This window comes from Oncorhynchus mykiss, chromosome 19, assembly GCF_057628025.1.
Source record: "Oncorhynchus mykiss isolate SJ-2025 chromosome 19, ASM5762802v1, whole genome shotgun sequence".
Classification (NCBI taxonomy): Eukaryota; Metazoa; Chordata; class Actinopteri; order Salmoniformes; family Salmonidae; genus Oncorhynchus; species Oncorhynchus mykiss.
This window is the reverse complement of record NC_143040.1, coordinates 75928172-75954396: the sequence shown is the minus strand read 5'-3', so window position 1 is coordinate 75954396 and position 26225 is coordinate 75928172. Positions and strand designations below refer to the sequence as shown.

Genomic DNA, 26225 nt, shown 5'->3' with positions numbered 1-26225 from the left:
GAACATTCTGTTAAAAATCGCGCAACTTTTCAGCGCCCTGCTACTCATGCCAGGAATATAGTATATGCATATGATTAGTATGTGTGGATAGAAAACACTCTGAAGTTTCTAAAACGGGTTAAATCACGGCTGTGACTATAACAGATCGTGTGTTTCATCGAAAAGCGCAAGAAAAACTGCTCTCTGAAAGCTAAAAATAATTTCCATGCGTTTTCCATGACGAGGAGCTATTGAATACACATCGCCCTGTAATCATTTTGATAGATTATAAACGTTTACTAATACCTAATGTTTTGTGAAAGTTTATCGTCAACTTTTTTAATTTAAAAAAATGACGCTGTGTTTTAAAACAATGCTTTTTTCTGAATTACACAGCTTCCATAGAAAGCTATTTTGGGTATATATGGACCGATTTAAACGAAAAAAAGACCCAATAGTGATGTTTATGGGGCATATAGGAGTGCCAAGAAAGAAGCTCGTCAAAGGTAATGAATGTTTTATATTTTATTTCTGCGTTTTGTGTAGCGCCGGCTACGCTAAATCTTTGTTTACGTCGCATTCAGGCATTTTGGGGTGTTGCATGCTATCAGATAATAGCTTCTCATGCTTTCGCCGAAAAGCATTTTAAAAATCTGACTTGTTGGCTAGGTTCACAACGAGTGTAGCTTTAATTCAATACCCTGCATGTGCATTTTGATGAACGTTTGAGTTTTAACGAGTACATTTAGCATTTAGCGTAGCGCATTTGCATTTCCAGGTGTCTACTTGAGACATCTGCGTCTCAAGTAGGAGCAAGAAGTTAAATGGTGTCATAGTGGCTGTTTCCAAGGGTTAAAAAGGTCAGATCTTTTCAAAACTTCATATGTGTGATTAGGCAACCCCCATGAAATGTAAGTCAGTCATTTGTCCCAACAGATGTCAAAGAAAAGCTCTCTCACACACACACACACAGACACACACACTCAGCAAGGATGGAGTGACAAAGTGCGGTGCTTAAAGACACACAGAGCCTGCAATGGCATTTCCATATTCTCTAGGCCGTGCCGAGTTCAACGAGATGCCCCGCTTGACCGTAGCTCGCTCTGATGGACACTGACTTGCTAGTTGACTTTTGTACATTTGCAAAATGTTTAAACGGAGAGGGACCATCACCAAAATGGCATTCTGAAATCAACACAAAAAATGGCATCACCATAGTCTCCAGACGGTGCCGAGTTCAACGAGACGCCCCGCTTGACCGTAGCTCGCTCTGAGTGCAGCGACCTTGAAAAAAAGAGGCCCAAAATTAAGCCTGGCCCTCAATGTCATTTGCTTTTGGGTAACAGTGAGAGAACCGTTAGGGTGAGAAGCACAATTCGACCTCAGGTACGTTCCTAAGGTCCTCCCGATCCGTGCAAGCCTAACCTTGACCGTGTGGCATTAACCCTTAACAGTTAAAATAAGGTGTTTACTTCAAACAGTTTGTATTGACTTCTCTCTCCATAGGAATACATTGCCTGCACCTCTAAATTCAACCTGAAGCCTATGTGGGTTATGAATTCCTTATGAACCTGTCTTCTATGACAGTCCATCAGACCACTATGAGGTCTACCTGTGTCAATTCTAAGCTTGCTGAAGCAACCGGAAGTGGTTAAAATCACCCTAAAAGTGTTTTGAAACACATAACCTGTCATTATGAAAATTACTGTATTCAAACCTGTGTAGATCAGTCATTTCTTAACTTAAAGACTTAAAACTCAGAATTCTGTAAGTGGCTATCTCAATCAAGACATGTGTTTACTTATAGCTTCCTGTGCCAACCGGAAGTGACTTTAATTGGGTCACACTGTCTGTTTTGAAGTGTTAAAAAAGTCACATCTTTTTAAAACTTCATATGTGTGACTAGGTAACCCTCCTGAACTGTAAATCAATCATTTCTCCCAACAGATGTCAAAGAAAAGCTCTCTCACACACACACAGCAAGGATGGAGTGAAAAAGTGCGGTGCTTAAAGACACAGAGAGCAGGCAATGGCATTACCATGATCTCTAGGCCGTGCCGAGTTCAACGAGATATGCCGCTTGACCGTAGCTCGCTCGGTCTAAGCGCAGCGACCATTAGAAAAGTAGGCCCAAAATTAAACCTGCCCCACAACGTCATTTGCTTTTGGGTGACAGCGGCGGAACCGTTAGGTTTAGAAGGACAATTCAACCACAGGAATGTTCCTAAGGTCCTCCCGATCAGTGCAAGCCTAACCTTGACTGTGTGGCTTTAACCCTTCGCAGTAAAACAGGGTTTTTTGATCTCACAGATTACAATGACATCTCTCCCCATAGGAATACATTGCCTGCTCCCCTAAATTCAACCTAGAGCCTATGTGGGTTAATAATGCCTTATGAACCTGTCTTCAATGCCAATCCATCAGGCCATTAGAATCCAGCGACCATTAGAATAGTAGGCCCAAAATGAAGCCTGCCCCACAACGTCATTTGCTTTTGGGTGACAGTGAGAGAACCGTTAGGGTGAGAAGCACAATTCGACCTCAGGTACGTTCCTAAGGTCCTCCCGATCCGTGCAAGCCTAACCTTGACTGTGTGGCATTAACCCTTAACAGTTAAAAGAAGGTGTTTACATTAAACAGTTTGCATTGACTTCTCTCCCCATAGGAATACATTGCCTGCACTCCTAAATTCAACCTGAAGCCTATATGGGTTATGAATGCCATATTAACCTGTCTTCGGTACCAGTCCATCAGGCTACTATGAGGTCTACCTGTGTTGATTCTAAGCTTCCTGAACCAACCGGAAGTGGTTAAAATCACCCTAAAAGTGTTTATCCATACCCTGCCTGCAGTTTGATAGACATAGTGCATTCAACCCTGTGTAAATCAGTCAATTCTTAACGTAAAGACTTAAAAATATGTGTTGACTTATAGCTTCCTATGCCAACCGGAAGTGCCATAATTGGTGTCTCAGGGGCTGTTTCGAAGGGTTAAAAAAGTCAGATCTGTCCAAAACTTCATATATGTGATTAGGCAACCCCCATGAACTGTAAATCAGTCATTTTTCCCATAAAATTTCAAAGGAAAACTAAATCACACACACACACAGCTTGGAAAGAGGGACACATTGGGGTGCGTAGAGACATACACTGCCTGCATTAGTTAACCTTGTTGGAACTTTTAAAGAACCGTCAGACCTAGAGTTCCGAAACTTTAGAAACCTGTTCTAGACATCAGGTCGATAGTGCGTGGTGAGTTACGTGGCTCTAGAAGGTTCTCGGCCCGAGAAACAGCCTCGTACATTTGCAATGACTTCATTTAATTTTTGCATCACGAAAAAATGACGACATTTAGAAATGTCCCAGAGTCACAAGACTAGGTGCATTGCGACCATCTCGGCCCATATAGACGGACCCCAACGTTCCTGTCCGATAGCTCATTCAAGGACCCCGTAGCAAGTCATGGAAAAAAGTGGATTTTCAGCACCAATTAGGGTCTAGAACGGACACCAAATGACCTATCGAGCCGAAACTTTGGATTCGGGGTTGCCTCAGCTACGCCTACACATGACATCAGAAATGGACCCGCAGCTAGAACGTAACTACGTGTTTTACGTTTTTTTTATGGTTTGAACTGTAGGCGTTGTGAATTTTGGGCCAGCTCTGAAGTATGTGATAGTAGGCTACTAAACGAGTTGGAAGAAGTGGGTTTGGTGTCAGTTTGTATCAGTTTGGTGTCAGAATGATCTCAAATTGACTGATGGGCGGTGACTTGCTGGTGACTCTTGTCCATTTGCAATATGTTTAAACAGTGAAGTACCATCACCAAAGTGACATTCTGAAATCAACCCTAACGAGCGATTGAGATGAACCAGAATCACTGCCCAGCCATCCGAGTTCATCGGGCCAGTCAATTTCACATTCCTGCAGGATTTTTATAGCATGACAAATTCGTGATGGTACATGCCCATTGAACCATATTTTAAATGCACAGTGACTTTGCAAAAGTGTGAAAACATAAACAAATGGACATAATGAAATCAACACAACGAGCGATGGAGAAGACCCACTATCAATGCCCGACCATCCTGTGTTCATCAGGCCAGTCAATTTTACATTTCTGCAGGATTTTTGAGCATGCCAAATTCGTGATGGTAAATGCCCATTGAAACATATTGCAAATGCACGTGCATACCGTCATGCAACATTAGAAGCCTACTCACTAAGTTTGTTTTACTCACTGCTTTAGCCAACCCGGATGTCTTAGCTGTGTCTGAATCCTGGCTTAGGAAAACCACCAAAAACCCTGAAATCTCCATCGCTAACTATAACATTGTCCGCCAAGATAGAACGGCCAAAGGGGGCGGTGTTGCAATCTACTGCAAAAATAGCCTGCAGAGTTCTATATTACTATCCAAGTCTGTTGCCAAACAATTTGAGCTTCTACTTCTAAAAATGCACCTTTCCAGAAACAAGTCACTCACTGTTGCCACTTCCTATAGACCCCCCTCTGCCCCCAGCTGTGCCCTCGATACCATATGTGAATTGATTGCCCCCCATCCATCTTCTGAGCTCGTGCTCCTAGGTGACCTAAACTGGGACATGCTTAGTTAACACCCCGGCCATCCTACAATCCAAGCTTCATGCCCTCAATCTCACACAAATTATCAATGAACCTACCAGGTACAACTCCCAATCTGTAAACACGGTCACCCTCATAGATGTCATCCTAACTAACTCGCCCTCCAAATACACCTCTGCTGTTTTCAATCAAGATCTCAGCGATCACTGCCTCATTGCCTGCATCCGTAATGGGTCTGCTGTCAAATAACCACCCCTGATCACCGTCAAATGCTCCTTAAAACACTTCTGCGAGCAGGCCTTTCTAATCGACCTGGCCGAGGTATCCTGGAATGACATTGACCTCGATGATGCCTGGCTATTCTTTAAAAGTGCCTTCCTTACCATCTTAAATAACCATGCCCCATTAATGTTTTTTTAACCTAGGAATATATATAGTCCTTGGTTCACTCCAGACCTGTCTGCCCTTGACCAGCACAAAAACATCCTGTGGCATTCTGCATTAGCATCGAATAGCCCCAGTGATATGCAACTTTTCAGGGAAGTTAGGAACCAATATACACAGGCAGTTAGGAAAGCTAAGGCTAGCTTTTTCAAACAGAAATTTGCATCCTGTAATACTACCTCAAAACGTTCTGGGACACTGTAAAGTTCATGGAGAATAAGAGCACCTCCTACCTCACTGCTCTGAGGCTAGGAAACACTGTCACCACCAATAAATCCACTAAAATTGAGAATTTCAACAAGCAATTCTCTACGGCTGGCCAATGCTTTCCACCTGGCTACCCCTACACCGGTCAACTGCCCGGCACCCTACACAGCAACCCGCGAAAGCCCCCACCGTTTCTCCTTTACCCAAATCCAGATAGCTGATGTTCTGAAAGAGCTGCAAAATCTGGACCCCTACAAATCAGCCGGGCTAAACAATCTGGACCCTCTCTTTCTAAAATTATCTGCCAAAATTGTTGCAACCCCTATTACTAGCCTGTTTAACCTTTTTTTCGTATTGTCTGAGATTCCCAAAGATTGCAAAGCTGCCGCAGTCATCCCCCTCTTCAAAGGGGGAGACAATCTAGACCCAAACTGCTACAGACCTATATCTATCCCACCCTGTCTTTCTAAGGTCTTCGAAAGCCAAGTTAACAAACAGATTATCGACCATTTCGAACCATTTCTCCGCTATGCAATCTGGTTTCAGAGCTGGTCATGGGTGCACCTCAGCCAACCTCAAGTTCCTAAAGGACATCCTAACCGCCATCGATAAGAGACATTACTGTGCAGCCGTATTCATCGACCTGGCCAAGGCCTTCGACTCAGTCAATCACCACATTCTTATTGGCAGACTCGACAGCCTTGGTTTCTCAAATGACTGTCTCGCCTGGTTTACCAACTACTTTTCTGATAGAGTTCATTATGTCAAATCGGAGGGCCTGTTGTCCGGACCTCTGGCAGTCTCTATGGGGGTGCCACAGCGTTCAATCTTCGGGACGACTCTCTTCTCTGTATTCATCAATGATGTTGCTCTTGCTGCTGGTGATTCTATTATCCACCTCTACGCAGACGACACCATTCTGTATACTTCTGGCCCCTCTTTGGACACTGTGTTAACTAACCTCCAGACGAGCTTCAATGCCATACATCTCTCCTTCCGTGGCATCCAACTGCTCTTAAATGCAAGTAAAACTAAATGCATGCTATTCAACCGACCACTGCCCGCACCTGCTCGCCCGTCCAGCATCACTACTCTGGACGGCTCTGACTTAAAATACGTGGACAACTACAAATACCTAGGTGTCTGGTTAGACTGTAAACTCTCCTTCCAGACTCACATTAAGCATCTCCAATCCAAAATGAAATCTAGAATTGGCTTCCTATATCGCATGAAAGCATCCTTCACTCATGCTGACAAACATACCCTCGTAAAACTGACCATCCTATCAATCCTCGACTTCGGTGATGTCATCTATAAAATAGCCTCCAACACGCTACTCAACAAACTGGATGCAGTCTATCACAGTGCCATCCGTTTTGTCAGCAAAGCCCCATACACTACCCACCATTGCAACCTGTATGTTCTCGTTGGTTGGCCCTCGCTTCATACTCGTCGCCAAACCCACTGGCTACAGGTTATCTACAAGTCTCTGCTAGGTAAAGCTCCGCCTTATCTCAGCTCACTGGTCACCATAATAGCACCCACTCATAGCACACGCTCCAGCAGGTATATCTCACTGGTCACCCCCAAAGCCAATTCCTCTTTTGGTCGTCTTTCCTTCCAGTTCTCTGCTGCCAATGACTGGAACGAACTGCACAAATCTCTGAAGCTGGAGATTCATATCTCCCTCACTAGCTTTAAGCACCAGTTGTCAGAGCAGCTCACAGATCACTGCACCTGTACATAGCCCATCTGTAAACTGCCCATCTATCTACCTACCTCATCCCCATACTGTATTTACTTACTTATCTTGCTCTTTTGCACCCCAGTATTTCTACTTGCACATTCATCTTCTGCACATCTACCATTCCAGTGTTTAATTGCTATATTGTAATTACTTCGCCACCATGGCCTATTTATTTCCTTATCTTACCTCATTTGCACTCACTGTATATAGACTTTTTGTTTTCTTTTGTTCTACTGTATTATTGACTATGTTTTGTTTATTCCATGTGTAACTCTGTGTTGAATTGTATCGAATTGCTATGCTTTATCTTGGCCAAGTCGCAGTTGCAAATGTGAACTTGTAATCAACTAGCCTCCCTGGTTAAATAAAGGTGAAATAAAAAAACAAAACAAAAACATAATGTATGCATGGTTTTAATTCTGCTTGCACATGTTACAAAATGTTTGAACTTTTCACAGTATATTTGCCCAAAACATGTAAGATTGAAACATTTACCCAAAACTACAATGACTTCATTGATTCATGTGTATGGTTTATTTGGGTGATTTTTACATAAGGAATGATTATATGTTTCATAAAGTGGTATAATATAATTAATATTGTTTTACTATGTTACTAAGCCATGGTCCTATGAGGCCTTGTCAAAATTAGTGCACTACATATGGAATATATTTGGGACACAACATTCTTCTATTGGTCCCGTCTATCCACTGGCTGTAGTGGGAGATGGTGGTGCATAAACCAGGCTTCTATTGAGTCATGGTCTTGTCTATCCACTGGCTGTAGTGGGAGATGGGGGTGTATAAACCAGGCTTCTATTGGTCCTGCCTATCCACTGGCTGTAGTGGGAGATGGGGGTGTATAAACCAGGCTTCTATTGGTATTTTCTATCCATTGGCTGTAGTGGGAGATGGGGGTGTATAAACCAGGCTTCTATTGAGTCATGGTCTTGTCTATCCACTGGCTGTAGTGGGAGATGGGGGTGTATAAACCAGGCTTCTATTGGTCCTGCCTATCCACTGGCTGTAGTGGGAGATGGGGGTGTGTAAACCAGGCTTCTATTGGTATTTTCTATCCATTGGCTGTAGTGGGAGATGGGGGTGTATAAACCAGGCTTCTATTGAGTCATGGTCTTGTCTATCCACTGGCTCTAGTGGGAGATGGTGGTGTATAAACCAGGCTTCTATTGGTCTTGTCTATCCACTGGCTGTAGTGGGAGATGGGGGTGTATAAACCAGGCTTATATTGAGTCATGGTCTTGTCTATCCACTGGCTGTAGTGGGAGATGGGGGTGTATAAACCAGGCTTCTATTGAGTCATGGTCTTGTCTATCCACTGGCTGTAGTGGGAGATGGTGGTGTATAAACCAGGCTTCTTGCTGGATCCACACTTCTTCCCTCCATTTGAAGTGATCCCAACTGCTACACCATTATACAGGAGAGGACCTCCAGAATCACCCTGCGGGATCACACACACACACACACACACACACACACACACACACACACACACACACACACACACACACACACACACACACACACATTTAATATGAAGGTTCCTCAGACATCTAAAGGTTATTTCTGTCATTACATATATATTTAATTTAACCCTTATTTTACGACTTACGTCCACTTAGAACACATTCTCATTTACAGCATTGACCTGAGAAATAGTTACAGGGGAGAGGAGGGGGAATGAATGAGCCAACTATAAATGAAAGTAGAAAATGTTGAGGGATATTGGTTATTTCTGTCTATCTATACATCATCAGGAATTTATCAATGGAAGATTTAGACATATTTATTTAAATGGAGGATGTAGACATATTAATGTAAATGGCGGATTTATTCAAATTATTTAAATGGAGGATCTAGACATATTATGTAAATAGGGGATTTATTCAAATTATTTAAATGGTAGATCTAGACATATTATGTAAATGGGGGATTTATTCAAATTAATTTAAATGGAGATCTAGACATATTATGTAAATGGCAGAATTATTCTAATTTAAATGGAAGACTTATTCAAATTAATTTAAATGGAAGATTTACACTCATTAATGTCATTGCGAAGATGTAGAGATATTAATGTTCATGTAAAATGTAGACATATTAATGTAAATTGAAGCTGTTGACATATTTACGTAAATTGAAGATGTACACAAATTATTGGAAAAAAAGAGAAATAGACCTATTCATGTAAATGGTAGATTTAGACATATTAATGTAAATAGTCGATTTTGACAAACTTCTTGCTCCTACTTGAGACGCAGATGTCTCAAGTAGACACCTGGAAATGCAAATGCGCTACGCTAAATGCTAAATGTACTCGTTAAAACTCAAACCTTAATCAAAATTCACATGCAGGGTATTGAATTAAAGCTACACTCGTTGTGAACCTAGCCAACAAGTCAGATTTTTAAAATGCTTTTCGGCGAAAGCATGAGAAGCTATTATCTGATAGCATGCAACACCTCAAAATGCCTGAATGCGACGTAAACAAAGACTTTGCTTATCCGGCGCTACACAAAACGCAGAAATAAAATATAAAACATTCATTACCTTTGACGAGCTTCTTTCTTGGCACTCCTATATGCCCCATAAACATCACTATTGGGTCTTTTTTTACGTTTAAATTGGTCCATATATACCCAAAATAGCTTTCTATGGAAGCTGTGTCATTCAGAAAAAAACATTGTTTTTAAACGCTGCGTCATTTTTTAAAATTAAAAAAGTCGACGATAAACTTTCACAAAACACTTCAAAATACTTTTGTAATCCAACTTTAGGTATTAGTAAACGTTTATAATCTATCAAAATGATTACAGGGCGATGTATATTCAATAGCTCCTCGTCTGCAAATCAATGGCTGCCAATGTGCACATTCAAAACATCCTGGTGGAGACCGGAAGAAACGGAATCCAGTTAGTTGGATTTACCAACAAAAAACTCCATTGAAAATTACGACAATGGCGACATCGTGTGGAAGCTGTAGGAATTGCATGCAGGTCGATAATACATTTTGTGCCCTTTTAACAACTCATGAAAGTGACGCATGGAAATAATTTTTAGCTTTCAGATAGCAGTTTTTCTTGCGCTTTTCAATGAAACACACGATCTGTTATAGTCACAGCCGTGATTTAACCAGTTTTAGAAACTTCAGAGTGTTTTCTATCTACACATACTAATCATATGCATATACTATATTCCTGGCATGAGTAGCAGGACGCTGAAAAGTTGCGCGATTTTTAACAGAATGTTCGAAAAAGGAGGGGGTTGACTTAACAGGTTTTAACTTAAATTGAAGATGTGGACATATTAATGTAAAAAGGAAGATGTAGACATTCATTTAAGTGAAAGATGTAGACATATTAACGTAATGGAAGATTCATACATATTTTTGTCATTTGATGATGAAGAGATATTAATTTCAATGGAGGATGTAGACTATGGAGGTGTGTCTACAATGGAGGATGTAGACTATGGAGGTATGTCTACAATGGAGGATGTAGACTATGGAGGTATGTCTACAATGGAGGATGTAGACTATGGAGGTATGTCTACATTGGAGGATGTAGACATGTTGTTGTAAATGGAAGTTAAAGAAATGGAAATGTAGACATATTAATTTAAATGGAAGATATAGACATATTAATATAAATGGAAGATATAGACATATTAATGTAAATAGGTGTAGACATATTAATATAAATAGAAGATGTTGACATATTAATGTAAATGGAGGATATAAATAGTAGGTGTAGACATATTAATATAAATAGATGTAGACATATTAATATAAATGGAGGATGTAGACATATTAATGTAAATAGAAGATGTAGACCTATTAATATAAATAGATGTAGACATATTAATATAATTAGATGTAGACATATTCAAGTAAATGGTAGATTTAGACATATTATTGTGAAGTTCACATGTAGACATCCTGTCTCAGTCTCCGGTATTTACCCTGCAGTAGTTATGTGTCGGGGGGCTTGGGTCAGTCTGTTATACCAGGAGTATTTCTCCAGTGTCCTGTTTGAATTTAAGTCTGCTCTAATTCTCTCTCTCTCTCTCTCTCTCTCTCTCTCTCTCTCTCTCTCTCTCTCTCTCTCTCTCTCTCTCTCTCTCTCTCTCTCTCTCTCTCTCTCTCTCTCTCTCTCGGGGGACCTGAGCCCTTGGACCATGCCTCAGGACTACCTGGCATGATGACTCCTTGTTGTCCCCAGTTCACCTGGCCGTGCTGCTGCTCCAGTTTCAACTGTTCTGCCTGCGGCTATGGAACCCTGACCTGTTCACTGTGATTACTATTATTTGACCCTGCTGGTCATTTATGAACAGTTGAACATTTTGGCCATGTTCTGTTATAATCTCCACCCCGCGTAGCCAGAAGAGGACTGGCCACCCCTCAGAGCATGGTTCCTCTCTAGGTTTCTTCCTAGGTTTTGGCCTTTCTAGGGAGTTTTTCCTAGCCACCGTGCTTCTACACCTGCATTGCTTGCTATTTGGGGTTTTAGGCTGGGTTTCTGTACAGCACTTTGATATATCAGCTAATGTAAGAAGGGCTATATAAGTACATTTGAAGTGATTTGACATATGAATATAAATGGCAGATGTTGACATGTAAAAGTGAATGAACATGTAGACATATTAATTTAAATGGAGGATGTAGACAATATTGAAGATCTGGTGGATTTCTTTTTTTATAGTCTACATTATTTTACAGAATATTTTGTGGTAGACTTACATCACAGGTGTCACTCTGTTTGCTGGCCGCACACAGCATGTTTTTGGTGAACTTCCTGCCATAGTAGTCACTGCGGCCGCATCGAACACGGTTCATCACAGCGATGACCAGTTCCTGTAGCTTGTCAGGACGCGACCCCAGGTTGTTCAGTGACCCCCACCCCGCCGTGTTGACCTCCTGTTCCGTGGCGGGGTCAGCCCCATCGTCACTCTGGAACTTCAGGGACTTTACTGCATCACTGGCAATGATTGGCCGGTCCAGCTGCCAATCACAGAGTAGATTTCTTTCTCAGAGGTAAGAGAATGTGTAGGGTATGTCCTAACTGGCACCCTACTTCCTACATAGTGCACTACTTCTGGCCAAAAAAGGAGCCAAAGTGGTCAAAGGTAGTGCACAATGACCGTAATAGGATGCCAAAATGGAGGCAAACCATAAGGGTGTCTTCAAACCATATACATAAACTGTTGAACTTGGGTTGAATTGACTTGGCAGTTAAAGGGGACTGACACAGAGGAGAGAGAGAGAGACAAGACTGGTGTGTGACTTACCTTGACCAAAGCAATGTCATTATCATAGTTAGAGATGCTGAAATCAGGGTGACTGAACACTTGAACAATGTCAAAGGTTTGTTTAGAATCCTCCGGTTCGCTCAGAGAGTGAGCTCCTAGGACCACCTTCCTCCCTTCTGACCTGTCAATCAAAACAAACAGCACAAACAAAGATCAGTTACAACAACATAATGACGATGACGACAACACATGCTGCTCTGAGCAGTGAATCATTTCATCATCATCATCATCATCATCATCTTCACAAACATTTTAAATAAGTCGCAAAATTTATAATGTGCTGCAAAATGTAGTTAATATAATTTATGCATCAGTTTGAGTGGACAATCTGAGCATCATTTTACTTTCCAAATGTCCATTTACTGTAATTGTGCATATACAGTGAACTCGTACTACTGTAAAATGTTCCTATAACACCGCTACGGTAGAAACATGAGAACCTACACTACAGGAGAACTCACCCAGAGAGGAAGCAGTGTGCGGCGCTCATCACCCACTGATCGGCCACCAGAAACCCTCCGCACTCATGTTTCATCCTGCCTCCGTCGGCGACCTGCAGTGAGGCCATGTATGGACGGGAGTGGGCCTCCGCCTCTCGTCCACCGGTGATAGCATCACCTGAACATGCGCCGCAGATAGAGATTCATAAATGTGGATCTAAACATGTCGATAGGTGCATAGATATCTTTGATCTGATGGCGTTTTAGGAGCAGGCTATTCTGTCCATAGAACATCAGAACAGAAATGGGCCTAAGGGTTCATCTAAAAAGTATAATGGTAATTCATATGTCATGCCAATAAACACCTGAAAGCAAGCGGTGTAGGTCATAATTTCTAATTGAGAAAAGCCAGTATTGTAGAAGAATAAACTTACTGCATAAAAAGACAGCCAGCAGAGCAGCAGTCAGGAACAGCCGTCTCTCACAGCCCATTGTGTCAGTCTGTCTGGTTACAGTGTCTCTCACAGCAGAGAACACACAGTATTATTCTGAACGCAGAAAGGGAGGAAATATATAAATCAGCCAAGTTGGCGCAGAGAGGCGAGGGGAGGACATGCCTCCAACATTCCCACAACTCCAACAGGAAAAACAGGGAGGGAGATTGTCAGTGTGGTGCCAGGACAACAACCTCTCCCTCATCGTCAGCAAAACAATGGAGCTGATCGTGGACAACAGGAAACAGAGGGCCGAGCACACCCCCATCTACATATTGGAGCAGGTCAAGATCTTCATGTTCCTCGGTGTCCACATCACTAAGTGCTAAACATGCTCAACACATTCTCATACAGTTGTGAAGAGCTACGTGAAGAGCTACGGCAATGCCTCTTCCCCCTCAGGAGACTGAAAAGATTTGGCATGGGTCCTCAGATCCTCTAAAAGTCCTACAGCTGCACCATCGAGAGCGTTTTGACTGGCTGCATCACCGCTTGGTACCGAAACTGCCTGGCATCTGACCGTAACGGGCTACAGAGGGTAGTGCGTAAGGCCCAGTACATCACCGGGGCTGAACTCCCTGCCATCCAGGACCTCTACACAAGGCGGTGTCAGAGGAAGGCCCTAAAAATGGTCAAAGACAATAGCCAACCAAGTCATACACTGTTCTCTCTGCTTCCGCATGGCAAGCGGTACAGATGCACCAAGTCTAGAACCAACAGGACCCTGAACATCTTCTACTCCCAAGCCTTAAGACTGAACATCTTCTACTCCCATGCCTTAAGACTGAACATCTTCTACCCCAAGCCTTAAGACTGAACATCTTCTACCCCCAAGCCTTAAGACTGAACATCTTCTACTCCCAGAGGCCTTAAGACTGAACATCTACTCCCAGGCCTTAAGACTGAACATCTTCTACTCCCAAGCCTTAAGACTGAACATCTTCTACCCCACGCCGTAAGACTGAACATCTTCTACTCCCAAGCCTTAAGACTGAACATCTTCTACTCCAAGCCTTCAGACTGAACATCTTCTACCCCAAGCCTTAAGACTGAACATCTTCTACTCCCAAGCCTTAAGACTGAACATCTTCTACTCCCAAGCCTTAAGACTGAACATCTTCTACTCCAAGCCTTCAGACTGAACATCTTCTACCCCAAGCCTTAAGACTGAACATCTTCTACTCCCAAGCCTTAAGACTGAACATCTTCTACTCCAAGCCTTCAGACTGAACATCTTCTACTCCCAGGCCTTAAGACTGAACATCTTCTACTCCCAAGCCTTAAGACTGAACATTTTCTACCCCAAGCCATAAGATTGAACATCTTCTACTCCCAAGCCTTAAGACTGAACATCTTCTACCCCAAGCCTTAAGACTGAACATCTTCTACCCCAAGCCTTAAGACTGAACATCTTCTACCCCCAAGCCTTAAGACTGAACATCTTCTACTCCCAAGCCTTCAGACTGAACATCTTCTACTCCCAGGCCTTAAGACTGAACATCTTCTACTCCCAAGCCTTAAGACTGAACATTTTCTACCCCAAGCCGTAAGACTGAACATCTTCTACTCCCAAGCCTTAAGACTGAACATCTTCTACCCCAAGCCTTAAGCCTGAACATCTTCTACTCCCAGGCCTTAAGACTGCTAAACAACTCATCAAATGGCTACCTGGACTACCTACATTGACCCTTTTTGCACTCACTGTACCCCTAACCTCAATTACCTGGTACCCCTGCACCTCCACTCAGTACTGGTACTCCCTGTATATAACCATGTTATTACCTGGTTCTCCCTGTATAGAGCCATGTTATTACCTGGTACTCCCTGTATATAGCCATGTTATTACCTGGTACTCCCTGTATATAACCATGTTATTACCTGGTACTCCTTGTATATAACCATGTTATTACCTGGTGCTCCTTGTATATAACCATGTTATTACCTGGTACTCCTTGTATATAACCATGTTATTACCTGGTGCTCCTTGTATATAACCATGTTATTACCTGGTACTCCCTGTATATAGCCATGTTATTACCTGGTACTCCCTGTATATAGTCATGTTATTACCTGGTACTCCTTGTTTATAGCCATGTTATTACCTGGAAGTCCCTGTATAGAGCCATGTTATTACCTGGTACTCCCTGTATATAACCATGTTATTACCTGGTACCCCTGCACCTCCACTCAGTACTGGTACTCCCTGTATATAGCCATGTTATTACCTGGTACTCCCTGTATATAACCATGTTATTACCTGGTACTCCCTGTATATAACCATGTTATTACCTGGTACTCCCTGTATATAACCATGTTATTACCTGGTACCCCTGCACCTCCACTCAGTACTGGTACTCCCTGTATATAGCCATGTTATTACCTGGTACTCCCTGTATATAACCATGTTATTACCTGGTACTCCCTGTATATAACCATGTTATTACCTGGTACTCCCTGTATATAACCATGTTATTACCTGGTACCCCTGCACCTCCACTCAGTACTGGTACTCCCTGTATATAGTCATGTTATTACCTGGTACTCCCTGTATATAGCCATGTTATTACCTGGTACTCCCTGTATAGAGCCATGTTATTACCTGGTACTCCTTGTATGTAACCATGTTATTACCTGTTACTCCCTGTATATAGCCATGTTATCACCTGGTACTCCCTGTATATAACCATGTTATTACCTGGTACTCCCTGTATATAGCCATGTTATTACCTGGTTCTCCCTGTATATAACCATGTTATTACCTGGTACTCCCTGTATATAACCATGTTATTACCTGGTACCCCTGCGCCTCCACTCAGTACTGGTACTCCCTGTATATAGCCATGTTATTACCTGGTACTCCCTGTATATAACCATGTTATTACCTGGTACTCCCTGTATATAACCATGTTATTACCTGGTACTCCCTGTATATAACCATGTTATTACCTGGTACTCCCTGTATATAACCATGTTATTACCTGGTACCCCTGCGCCTCCACTCAGTACTGGTACTCCCTGTATATAGCCATGTTATTACCTGGTACTCCCTGTATATAACCATGTTATTACCTGGTACTCCCTGTATATAACCATGTTATTACCTGGTACTCCCTGTATATAACCATGTTATTACCTGGTACCCCTGCACCTCCACTCAGTACTGGTACTCCCTATATATAACCATGTTAACACCTGGTACTCCCTGTATATAGTCATGTTATTACCTGGTACTCCCTGTATAGAGCCATGTTATTACCTGATACTCCCTGTATATAACCATGTTATTACCTGGTACTCCCTGTATATAACCATGTTATTACCTGGTACTCCCTGTATATAACCATGTTATTACCTGGTACCCCTGCACCTCCACTCAGTACTGGTACTCCCTGTATATAGTCATGTTATTACCTGGTACTCCCTGTATATAGCCATGTTATTACCTGGTACTCCCTGTATAGAGCCATGTTATTACCTGGTACTCCTTGTATGTAACCATGTTATTACCTGTTACTCCCTGTATATAGCCATGTTATCACCTGGTACTCCCTGTATATAACCATGTTATTACCTGGTACTCCCTGTATATAGCCATGTTATTACCTGGTACTCCCTGTATATCACCATGTTATTACCTGGTACTCCCTGTATAGAGCCATGTTATTACCTGGTACTCCCTGTATATAGCCATGTTATTACCTGGTTCTCCCTGTATATAACCATGTTATTACCTGGTACTCCCTGTATATAACCATGTTATTACCTGGTACCCCTGCGCCTCCACTCAGTACTGGTACTCCCTGTATATAGCCATGTTATTACCTGGTACTCCCTGTATATAACCATGTTATTACCTGGTACTCCCTGTATATAACCATGTTATTACCTGGTACTCCCTGTATATAACCATGTTATTACCTGGTACTCCCTGTATATAACCATGTTATTACCTGGTACCCCTGCGCCTCCACTCAGTACTGGTACTCCCTGTATATTGCCATGTTATTACCTGGTACTCCCTGTATATAACCATGTTATTACCTGGTACTCCCTGTATATAACCATGTTATTACCTGGTACTCCCTGTATATAACCATGTTATTACCTGGTACCCCTGCACCTCCACTCAGTACTGGTACTCCCTATATATAACCATGTTAACACCTGGTACTCCCTGTATATAGTCATGTTATTACCTGGTACTCCCTGTATAGAGCCATGTTATTACCTGATACTCCCTGTATATAACCATGTTATTACCTGGTACTCCCTGTATATAACCATGTTATTACCTGGTACTCCCTGTATATAACCATGTTGTTACCTGGTACTCCCTGTATAGAGCCATGTAATTACCTGGTACTCCCTGTATATAACCATGTTATTACCTGGTACTCCCTGTATATAGCCATGTAATTACCTGGTACTCCCTGTATATAACCATGTTATTACCTGGTACTCCCTGTATAGAGCCATGTAATTACCTGGTACTCCCTGTATATAACCATGTTATTACCTGGTACTCCCTGTATATAGCCATGTAATTACCTGGTACTCCCTGTATATAACCATGTTATTACCTGGTACTCCTTGTATATAACCATGTTATTACCTGGTACTCCCTGTATATAACCATGTTATTACCTGGTACCCCTGCACCTCCACTCAGTACTGATACTCCCTGTATATAACCATGTCATTTTTACTCGTAATTCACTGAAGTGACTTATTTTACTTGTAAGTCACTTCAACTCTGCGTTTTTGGAAAAGGTGGTAAATCTATCATGGGGTAGTTTGGTTCATGTTGATAAGGTGGTACATCTATCATGGGGTAGTTTGGTTCATGTTGATAAGGTGGTACATCTAGCATGGGGTAGTTTGGTTCATGTTGATAAGGTGGTACATCTATCATGGGGTAGTTTGGTTCATGTTGATAAGGTGGTACATCTATCATGGGGTAGTTTGGTTCATGTTGATAAGGTGGTACATCTAGCATGGGGTAGTTTGGTTCATGTTGATAAGGTGGTACATCTATCATGGGGTAGTTTGGTTCATGTTGATAAGGTGGTACATCTAGCATGGGGTAGTTTGGTTCATGTTGATAAGGTGGTACATCTATCATGGGGTAGTTTGGTTCATGGTGAAAAGGTGATACATCCAGCATGTGGGTAGTTTGGTTTATGGTGAAAAGGTGGTACATCTAGCATGTGGGTAGTTTGGTTCATGGTGAAAAGGTGATACATCCAGCATGTGGGTAGTTTGGTTCATGGTGAAAAGGTGGTACATCTAGCATGGGGTAGTTTGGTTCATGGTGAATTCTCATGTTTATTGCATGCAGTCTCTAAATGTGTCTATAACGTATTACTAGGCTAAAGTGTATGTTGTTAGCCAAGCCAGTCATCTGTTGCAACATCAAAGTGCAGTTCAGGGGTGGAATAAGACCATATTGAGATATGAGTTTACTGGCAGAAAGTATAGAAAACAGTCAGAGAACCTCCTTAAGAAATGGTCCTATTCATCTGTTTTTAATCTGTGTCATTAGGTTGGCTGAGTTTGCTGTTTTTAATCTGCATTTACGGGAAGGGTTCTTGTCGGGGTCTGTTTCCTCTCTCTCTTCAGTGTAAACTTTCAGCTCTAACAGATAACATGTGAGGCAGAGAGAAAACACTTGAGATGCGTAATGAGTGTGTAATTACGCACGTGGATTTTAATTAAGATTAGGCCTTCTGTAGGCCTACAGTTTTTTGTACCTTTATTTAACTAGGCAGATCAGACAATAACTAATTCTTATCTACAATGACGGCCTACCAAGGAACAGTGGGTTAACTGCCTTGTTCAGGGGCAGAACGACAGATTTTGACCTTGTCAGCTATGGGATTCGATATTACAACCTTTCGCTTACTAGTCCAAAACTCTAACCGCTAGGTTACCTGCCGTACCACAGTGATCAGATTAGTAACACAACATATTACTATTTGATAATTGCAAAGATTATTGTATAACTGTATGAGATACATAGACTGACAAATGGAACTATTTCTTAATTTCCATATTTGACTGTTTGGTTTGACATTTGAGCAAAAAAAAGATGTTTAAAACGTAATGTACATGAAAATCTAGACACCTAATTCTAAAAGAGAAAGTGTGAGACGTGAGAACAATCTCCCTCTCTGTTTTTCCCGTTGGAGTTGTGGGAATGTTGGAGGCATGTCCTCCCCTCGCCTCTCTGCGCCAACTTGGCTGATTTATATATTTCCTCCCTTTCTGCGTTCAGAATAATACTGTGTGTTCTCTGCTCTGAGAGACACTGTAACCAGACAGACTGACACAATGGGCTGTGAGAGACGGCTGTTCCTGACTGCTGCTCTGCTGGCTGTCTTTTTATGCAGTAAGTTTATTCTTCTACAATAGCGGAGGCTCCTCAGAGGAGGAAGGGGAAGACCACCCTCCTCAGTGAATTTTCATAAAAATAAAAATAGTGAAACATTAAAAGAGGGATCCTTTTTAGATAAAAATATACTAAATATATTCACGTCACCAAATAATTGATTAAAATACACTGTTTTGCAATGACAGTCTACAGTAACTTCAACAGCACTGTCTGGGTAGCACCATGAGGAGAGTTAGCTTCCATCCTCCTCTGGCTACATTGACTTCAATACAAAACCTAGGAGGCTCGTAGGCCTCAGCCCCTTCCATAGACATACATTTTATTTAACCTTTATTTAACCAGGAAGGGCTCGTTGAGATTAAAATCTCTTTTTCAAGAGCGCATTGGCCAAGATAGGCAGCACCAAGTCATTACAAAAAAATTACAGACAGACATGAAAAACTACAAGTAATCTAGTAAAAACCATTGAATTCACAAGAGTATAAAACATCAAATTAAAAACATTGACAGGTCAGGGAATCAGCCTCAAAATCCCTCATCAGTGATTTAAAAACACCAATTGGGACAAGTTCTTCCAGTTTAAAAGTATTATGTAAGGTGTTCCAAGACGATGGCGCAGAGTACATAAAAGCCCTTTTACCAAATTCAGTTTGGATATTTGGAACAGTTAGCAGGATAAAGTCCAGTGAACGAAGAGACGACCCACCACATTTCTGAACAATAAAAATCCACAAGTAAAAAGGTAGTAAACCCAAAATGGCTTTGTAAATAAAAATATACCAGTGACTGAGCCTACGAGTGACTAGAGAAGGCCAGCCAACCCTGGTATACAAAGTGCAGTGGTGCGTAAGGGTTTTGCAGTTTGAAATAAATCTCAAAGTGCCATGGTAAAGAGTGTCAATTGATCTCAAACACTGAGCGGAAGCATTCATATATAAAACATCCCCATAGTCTAGTAAAGACATAAATGTAGCTGATACTAGCCTCCTTCTGGCTTCAAACGAAAAACAGGCCTCATTCCTAAAATAAAATCCCAATTTCAGCTTCAATTTTTTTGTAAGTTGTTGAATACGCAATTTAAAAGAGAGGCCGTCATCAATTAAAAATCCAATATATTTATATTTGGTTACAACCTCAATTCCCTTGCCCTGAAAGGTAGTAATAGGTTCTGAGGTATATTTATTGCATTAGAAAACACCATTAGTTTAGTTTTGTCAGTATTGAGGATAAGCTTCAATTGACACAAGGTATGTTGAACAGTATAAAAAGCAGTTTGCATGTTCTGGAAAGTTGTTGTAAGAGACGAGGCACAACAGTAAATAACAGTATCATCAGCATAAAAATTAAGATGTGCATTTTGGACATTTTTCTCTAAATCATTTATATAAATAGTGAAAAAGAGAGGACCAAGTACAGAGCCTTGGGGCATCCATTCAAGACAGACAATTCAACAGACATAAGCCCATCAAATTGAGTGTATTGAGTTCTATCAGACAGATAGTTAGCAAACCATGCAACTGCATGCTCCGAAAGACCTACAATCGACAATCTCTGCCTTAGTATAGCATGATCAACCTTATCAAAGGCCTTCGAGAGATCAACAGTGCTGTTTTTTTGTCAATGGCTTCAGTGATATCATTTAAAACCTTCATGGCTGCTGTAATTGTGCTATGCTTCTTCCTGAAGCCTGATTGGTACATTGATAAAATAGGGTTAGTAAATAAAAACTCTTTGAGCTGTTCACTTACAAGGGTTTCAAGTATTTTCACCAGGGGTGACAGCTTTGAGATTGGCCTATAATTATTTAAAAGAGTTGGATCTCCCCCTTTTAAAAGTGGTAGGACAAATCCTGATTTCCAGATCTTTGGAATTTCATCATATTCACGGGATAGATTGAACAGAGATGTAAGTAGTTCAGCTATGAAATCAGCTGCCAGATTTAAAAAGCAGGGATCCAAACGATCCGGACCTGCAGGCTTTCTCTGATCTAAGGATTTCAGGGCTTTATGTACCACCTGCACTGAGAATGGCAAAAAGCCTCCTACTCAGATGCTAATAAATGCATATTATTATTAGTATTGGATAGAAAACTCTCTGAAGTTTCTAAAACTGTTTGAATGATGTCTGTGAGTATAACAGAACTCATATGGCAGGTGAAAACCTGAGAAAAATCCAACCAGGAGGTGGGACATCTGAGGTTTGGGGTTTTTCAAAGCTTGGCCTACAGCAGGGGTGTCAAAGTCAAATGGACGGAGGGCCAAATAAAAAAATCAGCTACAAGACGAGGGCCGGACTGTTCGAATGTTCATTGAAAAATGTTTAAATGACGCATATAGTCTAGTGAACCTAATTGAACCTACTGAAAACCTAACAAATATATTACAATATGATCAGATAAATAAAGCAATATTTTCTTATGGCTCTGTCAGTAATCTTTAATTTTCAACAGACACAAAAGACAAATTTCCTTTATATAAATATCCCCATAACATGAACATTAAATGAAAGAAACCGGTATTCAAGGCACCATCAGTAGACTATATTTTCTATTTTAGCAAAAGTGGGCTAAATTTACTTCAAAGAAAAAACAATAATAGCAATTTTCTATCATCCACTCAACTGAAATATTTTTAAAATATAATTGGATTGAAATACAAAAAAATAAAGTGCAAAAATCTATTAATCAAAAACAACACTTTGTTTAAGGAGAAGTAACATGCAGTGAAAACAAATATTAAATTTTAACTTTTAAACTTGAACTGAGTAAAAACTCTAAATATGTGATTGCACAGTAATGTTCACTTGTTTGAGGTTGAGGGTGATACTTGGTGGTGTCCCATCTTTTCCACAAGTTCATCAATGTTCGGGGTAAGGCTCTGAGCTGAAGAAATCCTCAGAATTGAGTGGAGGTGTTCAGCAGTAAGTCGACTTCTGTGTGATGTTTTGTTCAGGTTCATCAAAGAAAACAGTTGTTCACACAGGTATGTGCTGCCAAACATAGACAACGTTTGAGCAGCCTGGATGCGCAGCTGGGGCATTGTGCGGGGGAGGAAACGGGCGAACTCCGCAGCACCCACTGCCGCATATTTTGCCCTCAGTGCATCATTGCATTGGAGGTCAATCAACTCCATTTGGAGGTTTGGTGGTGAGCTTTCCACGTCAACAGCAAATGGGTTACCGAGCAGTTCCAACCTGATTTTTTGTGCTTCAAAGTCAGCAAATCGGCGTCGAAAGTCAGCGGCAAGCATACCTATTTTATCAGCCAACTGTGTGCTCGGGAACGCACTGGTAGAGAGCTTCTCTTTCATGGTCTGGCAGCTGGGAAAGTGGCTCAAATTTTCTTTCCGCATCTGCGTCTCCCACAGAGTCAGTTTGGTTTTAAATGCCTTCACTGTACTGTACATATCAGAGATGACACGATCCCGACCCTGCAGCTGCAAGTTTATTGCATTCAGATGACTCGTAATGTCACACAGAAAAGCCATTTCACACAGAAACATTTCGTCTCGGAGTTGTGTTGTGTCTTTCCCTTTGCTGTCCAAGAACAGACAAATCTCCTCACGAAGCTCGAAACATCTTTGAAGCACCTTTCCCTGGCTTAGCCATCGCACCTCTGTGTGATAAGGCAAATCACCATGCTCCGTTTCTAACTCCGTCAGAAATGCCTTGAACTGGCGGTGATTCAAACCTTTGGCTCTGATAAAGTTAACTGTGCGCGTGATGATGCTCATTACATGCTCCATTTTCAAGGCTTTACCGCACAACGCTTCCTGGTGTATGATACAATGATAAGCTGTCAGCTCACCTGTCGCGTTTTCCTCTTGCATCTTTTCCCGTATCTTCGCCACCAGTCCGCTCCTGTGTCCACACATCGCAGGTGCTCCGTCGGTTGTCAAACCCACGAGTTTTTGCCAAGGCAGCTCCATCTCATTTACACATCTTGACACCTCTTCATACAAATCATGCCCCGTAGTTGTGCCATGCATAGGACGTAAAGCCAAAAACTCCTCTGTCACGCTTAGGTTGGAGTCCACTCCGCGGATGAAAATTGACAACTGGGCAATGTCAGAAATGTCGGTGCTCTCATCCACAGCCAAGGAATATGCAATAAAATCTTTTCCCTTTTTCACAAGCTGCTCTTTTAGATTGATGGACAACTGGTCTACTCTCTCGGCAATGGTGTTTCTGCTCAGACTCACATTTAAAAAGAGTTGCCTTTTTTCTGGGCAAACTTCGTCACAAACTTTAATCATGCAGTTTTTGATGAAATCCCCCTCCGTAAATGGCCGGGCTGATTTAGCGATCTCTTCTGCCAAAATAAAACTGGCCTTGACAGCAGCCTGGCCTTGTGATTTGGCTTTTTTGAACAGAGCCTGTCGAGATTTGAGGCCTCGTTTTAATTCCTCTGCCTTTTGTAGCCTTTGTTCCATGTCCATATTCTTGTTTTTGTCCGCGTGTTTCGTTTCATAATGTCGTCTCAGATTATACTCTTTCAGTACCGCCACACTTTCTCCACACAGAAGACACACAGGTTTTCCAGCTACCTTCGTGAACATATACTCCGACTCCCACCTTGTTTGAAACCCCCGGTTCTCAGTATCCACCTTCCGTTTTGCCATTTTTGATGGGTATCTGAAAGTTAATTTTACTGTGATGCTGACGACTGCTGTGCCAATAAATATTGAAATGAAGCAGCCTACTGCTCGGTGCGTCACCTTTGCATTGTGGGAAATGTAGTATTGGTGCGTGTAAAAGATCTGCGGGCTGCCGGCTTGCTGCGGGCCGGTTCTAATAATAAATCAAGATCATCCCAGGGGCCGTAAAAAACCTTCTTGCGGGCCGGATGTGGCCCGCGGGCCTTGACTCTGACATATGTGGCCTACAGAATACACATTGAGATATGGATAAAGTTGCACTTCCTACGGCTTCCACTAGATGTCAACCGTCTTTTGAAACTTGAATGAGGATTCTACTATAAAGGAGGGGCTCATGAGACCTCTTTGAGTCAGTGGTCTGGCAGAGAGCCTTGGTCTCATGACGCGCGCTCCCGACAGAGTTACCTCTCATTCCAGTGCTTTTCTGAAGACAAAGGAATTATGTTAAAACATCCTAAAGATTGATTCCATACATCGTTTGACATGTTTCTAAATGACTGTAATGGAACCTTTCGAGTTTTTGTCTGGATGAAGTGCCTACCTAACCCTAACCCTAACCCTAACCCTACTGGGCTGAACACACTAACAACAAGTGGCTACTTGAACATAAATGACGGACTTTATGGAACTTTAAGGAACAAATCAGTCATTTATTGTCAACCTGGGATTCCTGGGAGAGCCTTCTGATGAAGATCATCAAAGGTAAGTGAATATGTATGGTGTTATTTCTAACTTTGTTAACACCAAAATGGCGGATGTTCCTCTGGCTGTTTTGGGTTCTGAGCGCCGTTCTCAGATTATGCTTTTTCCGTAAAGTTTTTTTGAAATCTGACAGAGCGGTTGCATTAAGGAGAGGCCTATCTTTAATTCTGTGAATAACACTAGTATCTTTCATCAATGTTTATTATTAGTATTTCTTCAAAATCACTGAATGTTTTGGAATCCAAACATCACTGCACGTAAGGCTCCAATGTAAACTGAGATTTTTGGATATAAATATGCACATTATCGAACAAAACATACATGTATTGTGTAACATGATGTCCTATGAGTGTCATCTGATGAAGATCATCAATGGTTAGTGATTAATTTTATCTATATTTCTGCTTTTTGTGACTCCTATCTTTGGCTGGAAAAATGGCTGTGTGTTTTTCGACTTGGCGGTGATCTAACATAATCATATGTTGTGCTTTAGCTGTAAAGCATTTTTGAAATCGGACATGATTGGTAGATTAACTTCTTGCTCCTACTTGAGACGCAGATGTCTCAAGTAGACACCTGGAAATGCAAATGCGCTACGCTAAATGCTAAATGTACTCGTTAAAACTCAAACCTTTATCAAAATTCACATGCAGGGTATTGAATTAAAGCTACACTCGTTGTGAACCTAGCCAACAAGTCAGATTTTTCGGCGAAAGCATGAGAAGCTATTATCTGATAGCATGCAACACCCCAAAATGCCTAAATGCGACGTAAACAAAGACTTTGCTTATCCGGCGCTACACAAAACGCAGAAATAAAATATAAAACATTCATTACCTTTGACGAGCTTCTTTCTTGGCACTCCTATATGCCCCATAAACATCACTATTGGGTCTTTTTTTCGTTTAAATCGGTCCATATATACCCAAAATAGCTTTCTATGGAAGCTGTGTCATTCAGAAAAAAACATCGTTTTTAAACGCTGCGTCATTTTTTAAAATTAAAAAAGTCGACGATAAACTTTCACAAAACACTTCGAAATACTTTTGTAATCCAACTTTAGGTATTAGTAAACGTTTATAATCTATCAAAATGATTACAGGGCGATGTATATTCAATAGCTCCTCGTCTGCAAATCAATGGCTGCCAATGTGCACATTGAAAACATCCTGGTGGAGACCGGAAGAAACGGAATCCAGTTAGTTGGATTTTCCAACAAAAAACTCCATTGAAAATGACGACAATGGCGACATTGTGTGGA

General features: G+C 41.5%; 1 protein-coding gene and 1 long non-coding RNA gene across 2 annotated transcripts; one reads left to right on the top strand and one right to left on the bottom strand.

Moving 5' to 3' along the window:
- The first annotated feature begins 358 nt into the window (after positions 1 to 358).
- LOC149975335 (uncharacterized) lies at positions 359 to 19702 on the top strand. Its single transcript, XR_016489117.1, has 2 exons — positions 359 to 485; positions 19491 to 19702. It is a non-coding gene; the product is annotated as an uncharacterized LOC149975335 (long non-coding RNA).
- cfd (complement factor D (adipsin)) lies at positions 7356 to 13243 on the bottom strand. Its single transcript, XM_021593675.2, has 5 exons — positions 13157 to 13243; positions 12744 to 12900; positions 12262 to 12403; positions 11714 to 11974; positions 7356 to 8416 (listed from the first exon to the last, which is right to left on the bottom strand). Exons 1-5 carry the CDS (start codon positions 13212 to 13214, stop codon positions 8267 to 8269), a joined length of 768 nt encoding a protein of 255 aa, XP_021449350.1. The 5' UTR covers positions 13215 to 13243; the 3' UTR covers positions 7356 to 8266.
- Positions 19703 to 26225: the final 6523 nt, after the last annotated feature.

What these genes read in the sequence shown, in the direction of transcription:
- cfd (XM_021593675.2), bottom strand. Translation starts at nt 13,214, where the DNA reads ATGGGCTGTGAGAGACGGCTGTTCCTGACTGCTGCTCTGCTGGCTGTC. An exon ending in GCTGGCTGTCTTTTTATGCA is followed by an intron (nt 12,901 to 13,156) that starts GTAAGTTTATTC and finishes GCGCATGTTCAG; the next exon opens with GTGATGCTATCACCGGTGGA. An exon ending in AACAGAGTGACACCTGTGAT is followed by an intron (nt 8,417 to 11,713) that starts GTAAGTCTACCA and finishes GTGATCCCGCAG; the next exon opens with GGTGATTCTGGAGGTCCTCT.